We start from the raw sequence: 19,013 nt of genomic DNA on the forward strand, positions 1-19,013 counted from the left end.
TTCTCACATAAAAAGCAGAAAGTAATCAATGAGTGCCCAATAGGGCACGTTGTAATATTTGTTCAGATGATAATATTGGTCCACTCTTCCGTTGTCTATTGACATTTTGGCCATTTTGCTGGGGAGTGGTCCGGTATTGCCCATCTCCGAACTCGATCTAAGTTTGGACCAATTCGGATACTTCCTTTTAGAGTTATCGTGCCAGACGGACGAACACCTCTAGATCGACTTCCAATGTCCTAAAATGAATAAGGTGGAGATCTAGGGTCTAAAACCGCTATTTCGATAAGGCACATTTTGCCGTATCAAATGATATATACCCGCTGTGGCCATTTATGAAATCCACTTATATGTAACTTCCATACCGTTTCTGGTTCTGTATCTGGCAACCCTCATTTAGGGAAGTTCTCAGACAATTCACACAAAATGTTGTAGTGGTAGTATCACATGATCGGTTAAGGTCTTGCTCTGGCTTGACATAACTCTACTATCTGTACTTAACCTTTGTGGTGTGTGGTCCACAACACAACAGATGCCTCCCCAAAAAAAGTTACCTAAAGGCCGTGAGAGAAGGAAGTAAACGGCACACGATTGCCGCAAAGATCAACAACAATGGAGAGAACATATAGATATTCTAAGCCTGATATTAGATCTTCCCATTACTCTTGGTAATATGAGCAAAGCTTTGCTCTTTCAATGTGGGTTTTAATTTTAAGCTCACGTGTTTTATTATTACAAAGGCAAAGGGTGATGGTGGTGCTGAGGGAGAGGTTGGTGGCTTTTTTACTCTCTCTCTTTCTCTATAAACACTTGGGAGATTAGTGGCAAATTTTTGAAGAGTCATGAATAAAATTTTAATTTTATTGGGCGCCAAGTTTTGTTTAGAAATTAATTGAGAGCATCTGAGGCTTAGAGAGAGCCCCAGAGAAGGCAAAATGCCATGGTGAAGATCACTGTGTGAGTGAGGGTTTGTGAAAAACTAAATTCTCTTTTTTTTGCCGGTGGATTTTATGGCATTGTATTTGTTGTCATTTGTTTAGACTGTAGCTCTGGAGGGAGATTTGCTTGGCTGAGCAGTTACTTTCAGATTTGGTTACGCGTTTGCCGGTTCACTAAAGCAGATACAAATTGGCTCATTTTATGGTTGTTGTTTGTATAAAATGATATTGTTGTTGTTGTTGTTGTTTTTCCGTATTGTAGAGTAGTAGTGCTAAGACCACATATTTTTTAGTTGCTGAGTAGCACAGATAGAAACCATGCACACTTAAACAAACACACATGGACACACAGACATAGGCAGAAGCACTCTTGTACAGAGTGGAAGATCTATGCAAACAACAATCACAGAGAGCTCTGGCAGCAATACTCGTACTACCAAAACCCGCCAACTGATGATCAAGACAAAAAAAAAAAAAAAAAAAAAAAAAACGAAAAAAACAACAGCAAAAAACACAAAAAAATAATAAAGTCTGAAACGACAGACATAAGACCAGACCCATAGAGCAGTATTGGACGCGTGTTTATGAGGCAACGAACGACAAGCGCTCAAAAATTCAACGCCAGCCACAACACATAACTCAAAAATGAAAAAAAAAATGGAAAAAAATTAGTTTGGTTTCGTTTCGTTTGACGGCAATCGAAAGAAATTCAATAAAATAAAAATTTCAATAAAATTAAATACCAACCAACAACAAAAGTGTGCTTTAAACAAATTTTGTTGAAAATTGAAAAATTTTTTGATTTTGAAAAGTTTCGGAATTATATGGATTTGATGTTTGGTGTTTTTCCCACCCAAACTTTTCAAAAGTGTAAGGCAGTGTTGAATAATATTGTTCGTTATGTTATGTGAAATAATTCGGAGTGCAGAGATGTATTTGGAATTCGGAAATTTTTCTATAATCAACAATAAATTGTTTTTTTTTGGTTAATCAGAAATTTCGAAGCCGAGTCAGAGCCTGAGTGTCAATAAAATAATTTAAAGTTTAATTACAAAGTCAAAAAAGAAATAGCAACAGTTTTTAAAAATTTATTGTGAATAAGAATTAAGTGATTTAAAAAAAAAATTAATTTTTTGTAAAATATAAATCAAAACAAAACGAAAAAATAACAAACATTCGAATATAAAAACAGAAAAACGAAAAATACGGAAATATGAAATCTCATTTGTTTATAATGACCTTTGAAAAAAATTCAAAATATTGTGCCTTATTTCTTTATTTTTCGAGGAAGCCAACATAGAAAAATCTCAGAAAAAAATTAAAAAATCTTGGACATTTTTGGGAAATAAAACCATAAAAAATGAATTTAGGCTGACTTGGTTCAATTTCGATGCATAATTTATACTTTGTCATCCTAGACTTATTTGTTTTTGAAAAAGCTAGCCGGTGACTTGGGCCAAAAAAAAATCCTCTTGGGTAAATCCATTGAATCCCATGTTCGGGCATTACGAAAATAAATACTGGTGTTAACTGATAACTTAACTATATCTAATGATTTCAAAATTCTCCTACATTCGACTAATTAGTTAAAGTTGAAATGCGAAATAAGTCGCGAAGGAAATTTTCCATTTAGTGTAAGACGTACCCAAATTTAAATCAGTGTTCAGAATTTCTGGCCCGGCTTTGTTGCCGGAATTTAAAAAAATTTTAAAAAAACGTTTTAGATTTTCAAAATTTTGCAGCTGAACATTAAAATGGGTGCCATACAAAATGTTTGACCAACCTAGACCATCAAGGACTTCTATATAAACAACTTTTGCTCTTCTCCCAAAGTATCCTTTGCTTACCATGAGAAGAAACAACTTAGAGTTTTCATTGAAAAACTTGCTGGTCTTTTCCTTTTTCTCAGAGAGAATCGACGATTTTCTTGATTTTTTGGAGGATATATCCTGATTTTTTTTGGGACAACTTCTAGTTTTTTATGAGCCCACCCTCCGATTTCATGTGAGATGAACTACTGATCTTTCGTTGGAAGGCTCTCTGGTTGTAAAGAAGAGCTCTTGGCCTTCTTGGAGAGGTGCTTTTTGAAATCTGTGAAAAGTCCTTCCACAAGAGAACTTTTGGTCTTCAATGAAGAGGACTTGAGGTCCTCTATGAAAAGAATATTCTTCCTTCCATAAGAAGGAACACTGGTCATCCATGAGAAAATTTAGGAGTCTTCTGATCCTGATCTTCTGATCCTCTATGAGAAAATCAGTCCTCTGATCCTCCTCTGAGAAAAAAACCTTGTTCTCTGGTCATTTATTCATAAGAGACCTCTCTAGTCTTCACCAAAAAGACCTTTCTGGTCTTCTATGAGAAGAAGACTTCATGTCTTCTATGAGAATACCTTCTGGTCTTCTATTTATAGACATTTTGGTCATCTATGAAAAGATCTCCTGATCTTCTTCCCGGTCTTCTATTAGAACATCTCCTGGTCTTTTACAGAAGACCTCCTGTTCTTCTAGAGAATACCTCCTCCTGATTTTCTATGAGAAGAACTCTCTGGACTTCATTGAGATCATTTCATGGTCTTCTGTGAAAAGACCCCCTGATCTCTGAAAAGTCCTTCATGGTATTCTATGAGAAGATCTTTTGTTGTTCTATGAGAAGACCAGCAGATCACCTGAGCTTTTGAGAAGATCTCTTAGATGATCTATGAGAAAACCTTCCTGGTCTTCTATGAGAAGACTTACTTAAGCTTCTATCAGAAGACTTCCTTCCGGTTTTCTATGAGAAGACTTGTTCCTGATCTTCTATGAGAAGACTTCCTTGAGCTTCTATTAAAAGTCCTCCCCCTGGTGTTCAGTGAGGAAACTTCCACCCGGTTTTCTATGGGAAGACCTTCTCCTGGTCTTCTGTGAGAAAACTTCCTGGTCTTCTATGAGAAGACTTCTTGTCCTTCTCGTCTTCCATGAGAAGATATCCTGGTCTTCTATGAGAAGACTTTCTAGTTTCCCATGAGAAGATATCCTGGTCTTCTTAGGCTTCCATGAAAAGATATCCTGTTTTTCTATGAGAAGTCCTCTTGGTCTTCAATGAGAAGACTTCGTGGTCATCTATCAGAAGAGACCTCCTGATCTTCTATGACAAGGAACTCTTCGATTTCTATAGGAAGATCTCTTCTATGAGAAGTCCTCTCCTGTCTTATGTAAGAAGATCTCCCTGGTCTTGTCACCTTTTTGATGATCACCTGGAATTCTCTGAGAATTTCTTGCTTGGTTTCTATGAAAAAACCTCCTGATCTTCTAAGAGAAGACACCATGTCTTCTATTAGTACGTCTCATTCTGTTCTTCCATTGGATGATGAGGATGAGGTCTATCCTGGTCATCTATAAGAAGAACACTTCCGGGCCTTCTACGAAAAAACCTTCCGGGTAATATATAAGAAGATCTTCTGGTCTCCGGAGATCTCATCCTGGTCTTCCATGAGAAGACCTCATCCTGGTCATTTATAAGAAGACCACTTCCGGGCCTTCTATGAAAAACCTCCGGGTATTATATAAAAAGATCTTATGGTCTTTCATGGGAAGAATGAAAAGGCCTTAGAGAATATCAACTGACTTGCTATGGAAAGCCCCTATAGAAGAAGTTCTGCTTTTGGTATTCAAGGTAGTCTTCTAATAGAAGACTGTATGGCCTTCTTCTACCTTGTAGTTCGCTGAAAAAAGACTTTGTGGCCCTTTGTTTTTCTGAAAGAAGACCTTCTGGCTTTCGGTGAGAAAAATAGTCTGGAATATAAAGGCTTTTTTAAGAAAACCCATAATCGGCTACAAGAAATGCTGTCTTCCAGAAGACGATGTTGGGGTCTTCAATAAAAAAGGGGTTAGGGAATACCTCCTGATTTTTTTATTTAAAATAATGTTATTGTTTTCTCTGTGTAGACCTTCCGTTTTTTTTTTTTTGGGAGAGAATCCCTGGTCTTTCTGAAGTAGACCTTCCATAAGGAATTCTTCATTTCAACTATGACTCTGGTTCTTTAGAGGAAATTAAGGGATGTTTAAAAAAACCTACCGCTCTGCTCTTCTTGAAGAAATTGTTCGAGTGGATGTTATTGGATTTTTATGAGACTCTCTCCAGAATCTAAAGAATCGGTTTTCAGTGGGAAGACTATCTGAGGATATGATTTTGTTTTCTTGGAGCAGACCATTTTTGGGGAGTCTGTCTGGTCTTGCAATTAGCAGCACTTCAGACCTTCTGTGAGAAAAAAAAAACTATGGCTCATTTCCAATTTTAAATTTATGATTAACGTCATTTTTTTTAAATCCTGGCCTTAGTTCCGTAATACAAAAAAAAAAAAATAATAATAATAAATAAATAAAATAAAATAACATCTTTATTTTTTATATATATCAAAAATGTAACAATATCTTTGGTCATTATAAATGAATTCTGCTTTGAAATAAAATAAATAACTCTAAAATGCTCATTTCAAACTAACCTAGGTCAATGTGTTAAAAAAAAACATAATGTGTTCGGTGTTCTCGTTTTTAAATTAAAAATTATAAAAATTTTAAATAAAAATACATATAAAAAATATAATAAAAATTTTATTTAATTTTAATTAACAATTCATTAAAAAAAATAATAATGTCACCCCTTCCAAACCCCCGAAAACAAAAAACCGAAAAAAGACAAAGCAAATCTATTTAAGAAACGTTTAACACTTTTCAAGTGTTTGCATACGGGCGTGCGTGTGTTTGTGCGTGTTCTTTTATTTTAATGAAAATGTATAATTAAATGTTTATTTTTGGGGTTCTGCATTTAACAAAACCAAACGAAAAAAAAAAAAACAGAGAAAAAATTAAATAAACACCGCAACCAAATGACGTCTAATTCGATACGTTTTGTTGTGCCGTTTCGTTTCATTTCGTTTCGCTTCACTTCAATTTTCTGTTCGATTTATTTGAAGCTTAAAAGCCAAGCAAAGCAAAAAACGCCAGTCAGTGACAATAAAAAAAAATAAAAAAAACTCCTCAGAAACAAAACAAAGAAAAAATAAACCTGCAAAAATCATTGAAACTGCCTAAACGCTTATAAACTATGGCAGCAACAAGCACGCAAACCAAACCGAAACTAAAAAACCTTAGCAAACATGCCGCTAACCCCCACCCAAGTCCGGCCCCCACACCGAGGAATATTGGCGCAAAGCAGAAAAAATCTGTTTTAGTTTTTTTTTTTTATTTTTTTTTTTCAAATAAATTAGCGGTTAATGTCAATGTCTTTGAATGGCACATGTTTGAAAGTTAACAAATTTATTTGTGTAAACATTGTCAGTGTAGCGTTGTAAACTAAATCTGGTAGAAGAAGAAGAAGAAAAAAAAAAAAAAACAAAAATAGCAGAAAATTTTATTTTTGTTGTTTGAAAATAGACAGCAACAAATTGATTACTGTCTGAGATTTATGCATCTCGCAAGACCAAAAACTATTTTGAAAACAATAACAAGGAACTTAAATACCATTACCCAAGATTTGCTACGAGTTTGTTTTCGGTTTTGTCGTTGTTTTTTTTTTCTACTTGAAATAAATATTGGTATTTTTAAACGAAACTTCTTCAGAAATATGGGTCTATGACCGGCCTAGTGGCTAAAGTTATTTTTGTGATTCTCAAAACAAAAAAAAAAAAAATCGAATGTAAACAAAAGTGGCAAAACAAATCAATAAACTATTAAGGCAGAAGAATGCGGAACTGTAGGAAAGTTGAAATATTTGAAGAAGAAGAAATGGTCTAAAAAGTTTCGTTATATTTTGTATACCCTCCACTATACTGTGGAGGGTATATTAACTTTGTTATTCCGTTTGTAACTCCTCGAAATACTCATGTCATACCCAACAAAATATATATTCTTGATCAGCGCCAAATTCTAAGTCGATTTAGCGATAACCGTCCGTCCGTCTGTCTGAGTGTCGGTCTGTGTGTCTGTCTGTCCGTTTGTCTGTTGTAATCACGCTATCTTTCGAACGAATTGAGATAGAAGGCTAAACTTTTGCACACATGTTTATTTTGCCAGTGGGCAGGTTAAGTTCGTAAATGGGCCATGTAGGTCCACGTTTTGGTATAGCCCCCATATAATGGTACCTCCCTATTTTCGGTATTTTGGTGATCTAGGCGACATTATTCACCGAAAACGTTTCAAATTTGGTATTTGAAGTTCAAAATGGATACTACAGCCTATGACAGAAAATTGTCTGTTCAGGTCCACGCCTTCGTATAGCCCTCATATAACGTCACCTCCCGATATTCGGTATTTTGATGATTTTAGCCACATTTTTAAATGAAATTGTCTGAAAATAAACACAAATTTTTTTTTGTTTTTGTTTTTCAATAAAATTGACTTAAAATCCACATAAGGATTTCCATCTACGTACTTTATCCCATAGTAGATTATTGTCTATATAGGTCCACGGCATCGTATACGCCCAATAAAACGGTACCTCCCTATATTCTGTATCTTGATGAATTTAGCAAAATTTTACTATGGATGTCTAAAAATCCGTACTAGAAGTTCTTTCCAAGCACTTTACTCCCTGGAAGGGAAATATCTATAAAGGTTCACGATATCGTATAGCCCACATACAACGGTACCCTCCGATATTTGATATTTGGCGATTTTACGGACGTTATTCACCGGAATTGTTGCAAATTTCGCACCTAGAATTCATAATGGATACTATAGCCTGTGAAAAAAATTGCTTATGCAGGCCCAGGGCTTCATAGAGGCCCCATATATCAGTACCTCCCTATATTCGGTATTTTGATAATTTTAGCTACATTATTTACAGGGTTTTTTCATGTTTTGTTATTCAATATGACAAAAGTTGCCTATGTAGGTCCACGTGTTCGTATAGACCCTAATAATCGGTATTTTTAAGATTTTAACAGAATTTTTGGCAAATGTTATTTTTTTGAAAAATTTCAAATTCGGTCCAAATGGTGGAGGGTATCCAAAGTTCGGCCCTGCCGAACTTACTTCTTTTTTTACTTTTTTGAATACACAAATTTTCAAAGAGGGCTAAATGTTAAAAATAGTACATAACAGAGTATCATTGAAATTACGGACTTCTAGAGAATGTTTATGTGCACAAACTATTGGGCCATGGTAGAAGAATACAGGTCGATGCATCAGCGCTTGGGAACATTGATATGTCAACAATTTTTAAATATTTCTTCAAAAATAAGTAGATTTTTATTTGTTTTTATAAAACGACGAAAGGTGGCTTTACAAATTGAAATAATTTTTCATTCAAAAATTTCAATTCCAAAATTGGTTTGACAGTTCATTGGCCCAGCGGCTGTGTCGATGCGACTACCTGTATTTATCTACCATGCAACATTATTCCATAAACTTAAAGAGAAGCAGAGAGGGAGAGAGAGAATAAAAAATATTTCTTCGTGCTTTGTGTTAGATCCTTACCAATGACCAGGAACATAGCATCTTCCAATAATGGGTTTTGCTTATCCTAAAGTCTAATATTGTTATGGAAGGGGCAGAATCTTCGTTTCGGGTTTGTTTCAATCGCAAACAATAAAAAATGTGATTAACTTGATAGAGTAATGATTGAGGTACCTGAAACATTTGAAAATACGTCCAAATGCAGCCGTATCGACTTTTATACCCTCAGATATATAGCTACAGAGGGTATATATCATTTGATATGGCCAAAACATCTCTCATCGAAATAATTGTTTTAGACCCTAGATCTCTTTGGACCAAATCTGTTTCAGGACATTTGTAGTCGATCTAGGATCCGTCCATCTATATGTCTGACTTCGAAAAGGGTTATATTAAAAAAAATATATATAGGATAAGAGTTCCACGAAATTGAAACGTACGTCCAAAAATTCACTCCATTTGGGCTGATATTAACCATTATTTGCACAATAAACCTGAAATCGAATTAAGGATATATATGGGAGCTATATTCAAATTGTAGCCGTTCAAGATAAAATAAGATAAAATTTGTCAGAGGTATTTCCGAGCTCTATAAGATATCGGGTACCAAATATCATTGCTGTCGAATGCATATTACGAACGTGAGGAACTTAAACACCAAATCGGATAAAACATTTATATGGGAGCTATATCCAAATATGAACCGATCTCGATAAAAATTGGGAATTGTATTTCTGGCCTGTATCCGTTGTCTAGTACTAAATATCACTGTTGTCGAATGCATATTACGAATGTGAGGAACTTAAACACCAAATGGGGTGAAACATATATATGGGAGCTAGAGCTATATCTGAACCGATAACAAAATCGATGTACTTGCTTCTAGACTGAATTCGGTCAGATGAACCAAAATCCAGGTCATTTGGACTTATATTGGCCATTTAGTGCACAATTAACCCGAAATCGGTTGAAGATATATATGGGAGATGTATCCAAATCAGAACCGGTCTCGAAAAAATTTGGCAAAGGTATTTCTGGGCTGTATCTGTTGTCTGGTACCAAATATCACTGTTGTCGACGGCATATTACCAATGTGAGGGACTTAAACACAAAATCGGATGAAACATATATGTGGGAGCAATGGCTATATCTGAACCAATTTTCACCAAATTTCACCAAATTTGATGTACTTGCTTCTAGACTGAATTCGGTGGGATGTACCAAAATCCAGTTCATTTGGAGTTATATTTGCCACTTAGTGCACAATTAATCCGAAATCGGTTGAAGATATATATGGGAGCTATATCTTAATTTGAACCGATTCTCATCAATTTCAATAGGGGTTGTCCTTGGGCCAAACAAATATTGTTTGGAAAATTTAATCTCAATCGGATAATAAATGCGACCTTCCTTTTTTCACAAGAATACATGGACAGACAGACTGACATGCATAAATCGACTCGGAAAGTGATTCAATGAAGATCCTCAAAAGTAACTATGGGTCTATCTCGCTACCATCTCCATGTTACAAACAAATGCATAAAGAAATAATACCCACAATGTGGTGTAGGGTTTAAATATAACGAATAACAGCTGATTGCCAGTTATTAAATATACCTTATTAAATATACCTTGTTACGAAACACTGTCTTGGCCCAATGGAAATAAAATAAAACAGAATTTAATTTCCAGACATATAAAATTAGTTTTAATTTTTTCTCAGTGTATTATTAATTTTTTCCAAAAAGCTGAAACAATATGTCATTCATTGTCGAGAAACAAAAAACTTGAAACTCTTTGAAACACACCGTCCGCTATAAACAAAGGCCCTAAGCGTGGTGACCTTAACCACCGAATGTTGACTGAAGTGGACGAAAATTAGTTGCGCTTTTAAACAAAACGATGAAAAAGACACGGCTTTGTGTGCTGCTTCGGAGCAGGCCCAAATTCATAAATGCGTTACCATCGATCAATTTAATCGGACCCGATTTCGAGTGGTTACATGAAAAGTGAATGAAAGTGCGAGTGATATGTCACTGGAGAGCGACAGCGACAGAAAAATTGGTTTTGGTTAAAATTTTAAAAAAAAATCTTAATTGATTGCAAATTCAAATGAAAATCATCAATCAAATGGTGGGCGGCGCAATGGCAAAATTTGAAGTTGAAGTGAAATGAAGTGATGAAATGTAGCTATGGCAAAAAATCTCAAATTTTGAATATTTTTACATAACCGTTTGTTTTTTTTTTTAAATCTTTTAGATAACAGTTTCAGAAATTTTTTGAATCAAACTTAAAGAATATCAAATTGCAAAACGTTCAATAGCCAGCCATCCAGTCAGTCAGTTAAGCAGCCGCAGTGCTTGTCGTTGAGTGTGTCGCACATAAACACACACCTCTCTAAGTAAACGGAAATAATTATTAACAACGGCCCAAATGCCAAATAAAAGTGAAAAATCAATCAAAACCTACAACCCAACAACAACGTCGTAACAACAACTAATCAAACAGCGACAGTGACAAATCCAATAACAACAACTACTACTACCCCGCACGGCGAAACATAAACCTCTAACAAATTCAAATTCACACTGAAATCATTATTAAATCAATGCCCCCGTCAGCTTTGCGCGACGATAGTGACGGACGGGCCTAGCATAGTAATTACACCCTACGGCCATACAAGTGGCAAAATAAGGAATTCCTCTGCAAACTTGGCTAACAACAAGCACGCACACACTCACACACCCCCGTACGGATATTTTAAGCTTGGGAGTTTTGTCTGCCCATCCAAAACAACGCCAGACCCCTGGGCCCTTTTAAGTCAACCAGCCAACCAACCACCCACAAACGGAGAGCACGTGCGGCCCAACAATGACAGCAGAGGCGGAAAGTTTATTGGCACCCATAAGTCGCAACGGCCACACCAGGGCACCGTCATCCACTTCCACGGCGGAAATTATTGAGTCGGTGCCCTGCTGTTGTCAGGGCCATTGTCAACAGCCGTCGACGAGTGCGGCCAGTGCCTCTGCCACATTGTGTTCCAACTCATCGGAATCATGGTCATCATATTCCGTTCATCAACATCGTAGCTGTTGCCATCATGCCTGTGAGTGTCCGGTGACGGCAGCAGAATCATTCAGTTTCCTGCCTCAAACATCCAATGCAAATTCGACATCGAATGCCGATGCCACAGAATCGGTGACACTGCGACAGGGTGATATTTCAGCGTTTCAAGGCTATGGCTCCGAGGATGAAGACAGTGTTCTGCGGTACTCCTTCAAAGGCATACCGCCCGAATTGTATTCGGCCAAAAAGGATTTCATCTATCGAAGGCCATTGGTTGAGAAACAGGTAAGTTTTCGGTTTTAATTTTGGAATTTTTTCTTTTGAAATTTGGCTTGGAGGACTTTTGTGTTGCAGAGGCTTGGCCCAGCAACATCATGTTCTGTTTTGCTTTTATTCTTTTTCTTCTGATTTATGCAAAGAAAAGAATTGTTTTTTTTTTATTTTTTTTGGGTGGGAATTGAAAAAAAAAAATGTTGCCAATAAAATTTTTAGTTGGAAATTTATTGATTTTTAAATTTAATTTGATTTGTATTCGATTTCGTTTAAAATTTCACATGTGTAGTACCCTCTCATTCGTTTTGTTTTGTTTGTTCGTGTCTCGTTCACCGCAGACATAGATAGGCTGAATTGTGGTGCTCGCTGTGGTTGTGGTTATTTTTAAAAAGAGTATAAGTCACGTTTGTAATAAAATTATACTTACTTGGCTTTGTTAGCTCTAATTTGATTAAAAACAATCACTAAATAAAATAAACAAATCACTGCAAAAAAAAAAAGTTTTTGATATTTGGAAGCCATTTCCAAATTTAATCTCGATAAAATTTGGTAAAGGTATTTCCGAGCTCTATAAGATATCTGGTACCCAATTTCATTCTTGTGGAGCTAAATCCATTCATAACTAGCTTAGAACAGAATTATAGTTTCTAAGACACGGGAATGAAACAAAATCCTAGAAGTGTATGCCTTGACATCGAATTATATGATTTTGAGATTGTTTTTTTCTTTGCAAGATTTGTTGTGCCAGCGAGGGAAAGAGAAAAATTCAAAACGAAAGGGTATATTTATTTGAAACTATCATCGAAATAACGGGTCTATACTCTAGGTATCTTTGGACCAAATCCGTTTCAGGACATTTGCAGCTGATCTAGTATCCGATTTGGTCCAAACGTGGTATATGGTAATATTAATATAAAACTTAAATCGAGTTCGGAGATGGGTAATATCGGACCCCTACATTTAGTGCCTCGCCCGCAAAAGGTCACAATTTTCATAGAAAATAATTTGACTAATAGAACAAAAAAGGATCATCCAATTTTATTCAAACTTTGGTCAGGTGCGAAAATGGACAATATCGTTCCACTCCTTCATGTTCCTCCCCCACACAAAGGCAGAATTACAAGTATTGTAAGGTCTGAAATGAGGGTTCGATTGTCTTCAAGTTTTGTGAGTTTCATTACTTTTTATAACACAAAATCAGCTGGAAAGATGGCATATATCGGGTCACTCCTTCCTCCCACACAACGGGTCAAAATGTTGAATAATTACATATCTCGAAGGCGAGATTAACACCCTATCCCCTGCAAATTTCGAAATTTCAAAATCCTAATATTTTTATTGACAAAATATCTGGTGTTAAGATGAGGCATATCAGTCCACTACTTCTTGTACCTCCGCCAAAACGGGTTAAAAATTTTGAATAATTTCAGGGTGAGATAAAAAACTGCAACAAAGTCAAACGCCATAATTTTTACATTCTTCTTTTTTTTAAATTTATTGAATAAAATAAAAAATGTCGGAAATAGCATCAAATTTTAAAATAAGTTTAGATTTGTTCGAATTGGTCACCTTTGGCACGAATTATGGCCTTCAAACGGCCAATGAAACCGTCACACGCTGCCCGAATGTTTCTCTGCGGCATTTTGGCCCATTCCCGGCGAAGCGCTTGCTTGAGGTGATCGACTCTTTGATATTTTTAGAGCCAACCTTGCTTTCCGAAATACTCCAGACACAATAGTCCCATAGATTGGTATCCGAAGATTATGGAGGCGAGGAACCTCATTTTGTAACCATTCTTGGGCGGCGCGTGCTGAGTGCGATATTGCTGAGTCCTGTTGGAATGTCCAAGGTCTGTGGCCAAAATGTTTGCGTGATCATAGCTTTAATACACCCTCCTGAAAGTTTTTACAATAATATTCGGCATTTATTCTGATGCCACGGTCGATTAATACGAGCGGAGAGCAAGAAGGTCCACAACATCACCAAGGCCGGCGCTTGAGTTCTGGTGGCCAACCGAAGGTGCACATTTTCAGCTGGCCTCTTTGACAAGTAAACAAACTGCTGGACATCGGAGAAAACGAAATTCGACAGTCCACCACTTTCGGTCAAGTGAAGCAACTCTTTAGATCTTTTAAGTCTATTTACTTTTCATTGCGGTGTAAGTTCTAGCACTTTTTGGAATTTCAATGGCTTTACACCGAGCTCATTTTTCAATATATGTCGAATGGAATATTGTGATATGTTCAGCTCACGAGCCATTTTTTGCCACTGTGATGCGGGTTTCGATCTAGTCGCTTCTTTACTTTTCGAACAATTTCTGCCAATGTTGCTGTTTTCTTCCTTCCACTTCCTTGGGCACGAACGATGGTACGAGACACAAAACATTTATTTCCATTTAGAATATATATATACCTCCAGAAGGATTATATATATATATATATATATATATATATATATATATATATATATATATATGTATATATATATATATATATATATATATATATATATATATATATATATATATATATATATATATATATATATATTAAAAAGAAATAATGGCAAATATCAGCCCAATTGGATTGAATTTCGGGACGTACATACGTATATATATATATATATATATATATATATATATATATATATATATATATATATATATATATATATATATATATATATATATATATGGTATGTACGTCCCGAAATTCAATCCAATTGGGCTGATATTTACCATTATTGTGTTAAGGATATATATGGGGGGTATATCCAAATCTTAGGCGTTCAACATAAAATATGGCAAAGGCATTTCGAGCTCTATATGATGTCTGCTACCAAATATTATTGTTGGCGAATGCATATTACGAATATGAGGGACTTAAGCCCCCAATTCGGATGGGAGCTATAGCTATATCTGAACCGATTTCCACCAAATTTGATGTGCCAAAATTCAGGTCATTTGGACTTATATTGCCCATTTGGTGCACTATTATCCCAAAATCGGTTGAAGATATATGGGAGCTATATCCAAATATGATCCGATTATCACCAATTTCAATAGGGTTCGTTCTTTGGCCAAACAAATATTGCTTTTTTAAATTTAATTTAAATCGATGATAAATGCGACCTGCATGACATTCGTAAATCTACTCAGAACGTAATTCGACGAATATCCTCAAAAGTAACTATGGGTCTATCTCGCTTCCTTCTCCATGTTACAAACAAATGCACATTTTTAGGGGACTCAAACTATTTTCTAAAGTTACTAACGGAATTACATTCTAGACATACCCTCCCTGCCACGGGAGGGTGTCGTCGCCTTAACAATTTTAAATAATGTTGATTTATTCCAGAGCATGACTGATAACGAAGCTATGACAATAAAAATCCATAATTGTCCGCAAAGCATATGTGTGACATGTCGTAAAAATTTAATGAGGGAACAATGTGGAAGTCATAAAACGTATTTGAATGTTATTCAAATTTTTGAGACCTTATTCGAATTTATTGATTTTCGAAAGGGGGCTTTAATTGTGCTTTCGGAAAACAAAATATTAAAATGTTATTGTGACGTATGATTGATAAAGAAAACATGAATTCTATAACAATTATACGTATGTGGGGGTGCTTTCGTTTGAAGGACATTCGAAAATAATTTACTAATTTTTATGGATTCCTAGGAATCAGGAAGTGCTATACATTGCTGATTTGCGCTTTAATTTCGAAAAAAATATTTCCTTATTTTATCTAAAAAATTAAATAGGAAATATTTTCTACCCTATAAAAAATAAATTTGCAAACAAACCCCCCTCATGCCTGCCCAATAACACACCTTTGCCAACATAAAAAACGCCAATTTTTATGCACGACTAAAGGTGCAAATTGTCATAATTTGTTTGTGCTCTTCAAAAAATTTGCCAAGCATTTGTAGTGTTCAAGTCCCACTTATTTGCCATATTTGCACAAAAAAAAAACCGTAACATCTGTCTTTTGTCGCACATTTGCCGCATGACCTTGGATATGCCCAAAATAACCAAAAAAACAAAAAAAAAAATTGACCCACGCTTCTAGAACAACTATAGCCCGATAAGCGTGGCTTAGGTTAAAAGGAAAACGAGCCAAACCACAACATGCTGATTTGCCACAACTGATAACATTTATCCAGTGATCTTGTCTCATTCTAAGTGTCATGGGGAAGATTCTGTTGTTGTTTTTTTATGGCGGCTAGTTTTTTTTATGTCTTTCCCGGTTCCATAAAAAAATCCAACAAAATCATTTTTTTCCTTATTTTTTATTATTTGTTTGCATTTATTGCTGTTATGACGGCAATTTGTTTTCGTTTTTTTTTTGCTGTTGTTGTTTGGTTTTTTGTTGCTAGTTCGGCACGTTGGTGTCTGAACGCTCTCTATTGCACAGATATTCGATTCGGCCATTTATGCTGATCACCGAAAATAATTTATTTTTTCGACACTGTTGCAAAATTCTGTGTACACACATATGGACTACATACGTACTGGTATAAATATATAAATCTCACATACAGAGGCTCCATGAATACAATACGTTGAATTTCAAAACGTTCTAACTCCGAATGTTTTGAAATTATAATGAAATCGTATTTAGTTTAATAATAGGGAAAGTACCTCTGCATATTCTATTAAATGCGCTCGTAAACTAGCAGAGAATTATAAGGAGTTAAGACTAGTTGTCATTTTTAGAATTTGAGAGGGGTGATTTATTATATGTCATATTCTGTCATATGCTTGGACACTTTTCATATCCAGGACTACAGAAAATTACGTATTATGACAGAATACTGATTGCCGTTCCACTCCAGACTCCCTTTTCGATTACGACACTGTAACAATTTGACATGTGTATCATAGTTTTGAAATGTTATGCTACATTCTGTGATGTTATCGTGTAATGATTTATTGAAATCCTTATATTTTAGGTGTATAGAATATTTTGCAACATTACTGGTAACAATCTCAAAAATTTTTCAAAACTCCCCAGTAGCAGGTCATAATATTCCTCAGAGTATATCAAAACTCTAAACACTAACAATCTGTAAATATTAACAAGTAATACCAGTAAAGAAAGTCTTAAAGTCGGGCGGGGCCGACTTTATGATACCCTACACCACTTTCCTAATTTAGTAGAGCTCCACATAATAATTAAAAGTTTTTAAGGGAGAATTCAATCATACACGCTATAATTATAATTATATATAATTATAATTATAATTATAATTTAAAGTTCAATATTATAATTATAATTATAATTATAATATTGAACTTTAAATTAAATTATTTAAATTATAATTATAATTATAATTTTAAGTTCAAAATTATAATTATAATTATAATTAGAATTTAAAAGATACAAATGCTTCGGCATATTTAGTCTTTTGAACTTTAAATTATAATTATAATTATAATTATAAACGATATTCAGGGAAATATCTCAAATACAGCTCAGAAATATCTTATTTCTGAGCTGTATTTGAGATATTTCCCTGAATATCGTTGTTACGGAGTGCATATTACAGCTGTAGGTAACAAATACAACAAATCGGATGAACAATATATATATAGTAGCTATAGCTATATCTGAACCGATCTTCACCAAATTTGACATACTAGCTTCTAGGCTCAATTCGCTCGTAAGTGCCAAATTTCATCCCATTTGGACAAATATTAGACGTTTGGTGCATAATAAAAGATAAATCGGACGAGGTTATATATGGGGGCTATATCCAAATCTGAACCGATCTCGATAAAATTTAGCAAAGGTATTTCTGAACTGTATTTGATATATTTCCCCAAATATTGTTGTTACAGAGTGCATATTACGGCTGCGGAGAACTAAAATAACACATCGGATGAACAATATATATCGGAGCTATAGCTATATCTGAACCGATTTCGATCAAATTTGGCATACTTATTTTCAGGCCTAATTTGGTTGTATGTGCAAAAAATTACTAGTTTGGTGCACAAAAAAAGGCAAATCGGACGAAGATATATATGGGAGCTATATCTAAATTTTGACCGTTTGTCTCCAATTTCAATAGGGTTTGTCCTTGGGCCAAACAAATGATCTGTGCAAAATTTCATCTGGATCGGGCAATAAATGCGACCTCTACTTTGTTCACAAGAATACATGGACAGGCGGACGGACAGACGGACTGAAATGTATAAATTAACTCAGAAAGTAATTGTTTGGAGATCCTCAAAAGTAACTATGGGTCTATCTCGTTTCCTTTTGCCTGTTACAAACAAATGCACAAAGATATAATACACTGACCACCTTGTGGTGTAGGGTATAAAAACGGATATGCTCGGCTAGGCTGAACTTTTAATACCTTCCACAATTTGGAGGAGACTTTTAATATGTAAAATAATCCGTTAATTTGTACAAACACGTGGACCTCCACAGTAAATTATCTGACAGAGAAGGTGGTGTCTACCAAGTTTATGATAATTCTGTTGAAAAATGTACCTTAAACCATCCAAATACCAAATAATGAGAGGGACCCCTACGAAGACGAGAATTTGTATAGGCAATTTCCTGTCATAGGAGTTAGTATTGTTTACGAATTCCAAGTACCAAATTTGAAACAACTTCGGTGAAAAAAGTGTGACACGTAATCAATATACCGTATATCTTGAGATACAGTTATATGGGGCCCATACAGAAACGCAGACCTCTATAGCCAATTACTTGCCGGTCAAGGCGGCGCTTATTATGAACTCCAAATAACAAATCGATGTAATTCTGTTGTAAAACATACCTAAAATGTTTATAATACCGAATGTTGGTAGGCTATACGAAAATTTTAAGGTACAGTTTTATGGACCTATATAGACAGTTCTATGGTGTCCTCATGGTGGGAACACAAACTGCCAATTTACAGCTAATTTGGGTTAAATTGTGACTGAAACAACCAAAACCCCTTTAAATTTGGCGGTATGGTTATATGGGGACTGTACCAATGCCCAATATATACCAAAGTGACCTGAATTTTGGCACAAGTAACCGAATTCAGTCTAGAAAAAAGGACGTCAAATTTGGTGAAGATCGGTTCAGATATATCCCCCCATATATATGTTTCGTCCGATTTGGTGTTTAAATCCCTCACATACGTAGTATGCTTTCAACAACAATGATATTTGGTACCAGATATCTTATAGAGCTAGGAAATGTCTTTGCCAAATTTCATCAAGATCGTTTCAGATTTGTATATAACATCCACATATATCTTCAACTGATTTCGTGTTAATTGAGCACCAAATGG

General features: G+C 35.2%; 1 protein-coding gene across 3 annotated transcripts in view; it reads left to right on the plus strand.

Annotated features, from left to right (window-relative positions):
- Window positions 1-1,176: 1,176 nt before the first annotated feature.
- LOC101895423 (A disintegrin and metalloproteinase with thrombospondin motifs 1) overlaps window positions 1,177-19,013 on the plus strand; it is a 266,152-nt gene continuing 248,315 nt past the window's right edge. Inside the window, exons 1-2 of one of the 3 annotated variants that reach the window (XM_059122778.1) lie at window positions 1,177-1,808; window positions 10,631-11,722. In XM_059122778.1, the coding sequence (XP_058978761.1) occupies window positions 11,243-11,722 (480 nt within the window). In that variant the 5' untranslated portion in view covers window positions 1,177-1,808; window positions 10,631-11,242. The remainder of the gene's footprint in view (window positions 1,809-10,630; window positions 11,723-19,013) is intronic. The other 2 variants (XM_059122776.1, XM_059122775.1) reach the window with 2 other exon arrangements.

The sequence above is a fragment of the Musca domestica genome, unplaced genomic scaffold (genome assembly GCF_030504385.1).
Source record: "Musca domestica strain aabys unplaced genomic scaffold, Musca_domestica.polishedcontigs.V.1.1 21, whole genome shotgun sequence".
Classification (NCBI taxonomy): Eukaryota; Metazoa; Arthropoda; class Insecta; order Diptera; family Muscidae; genus Musca; species Musca domestica.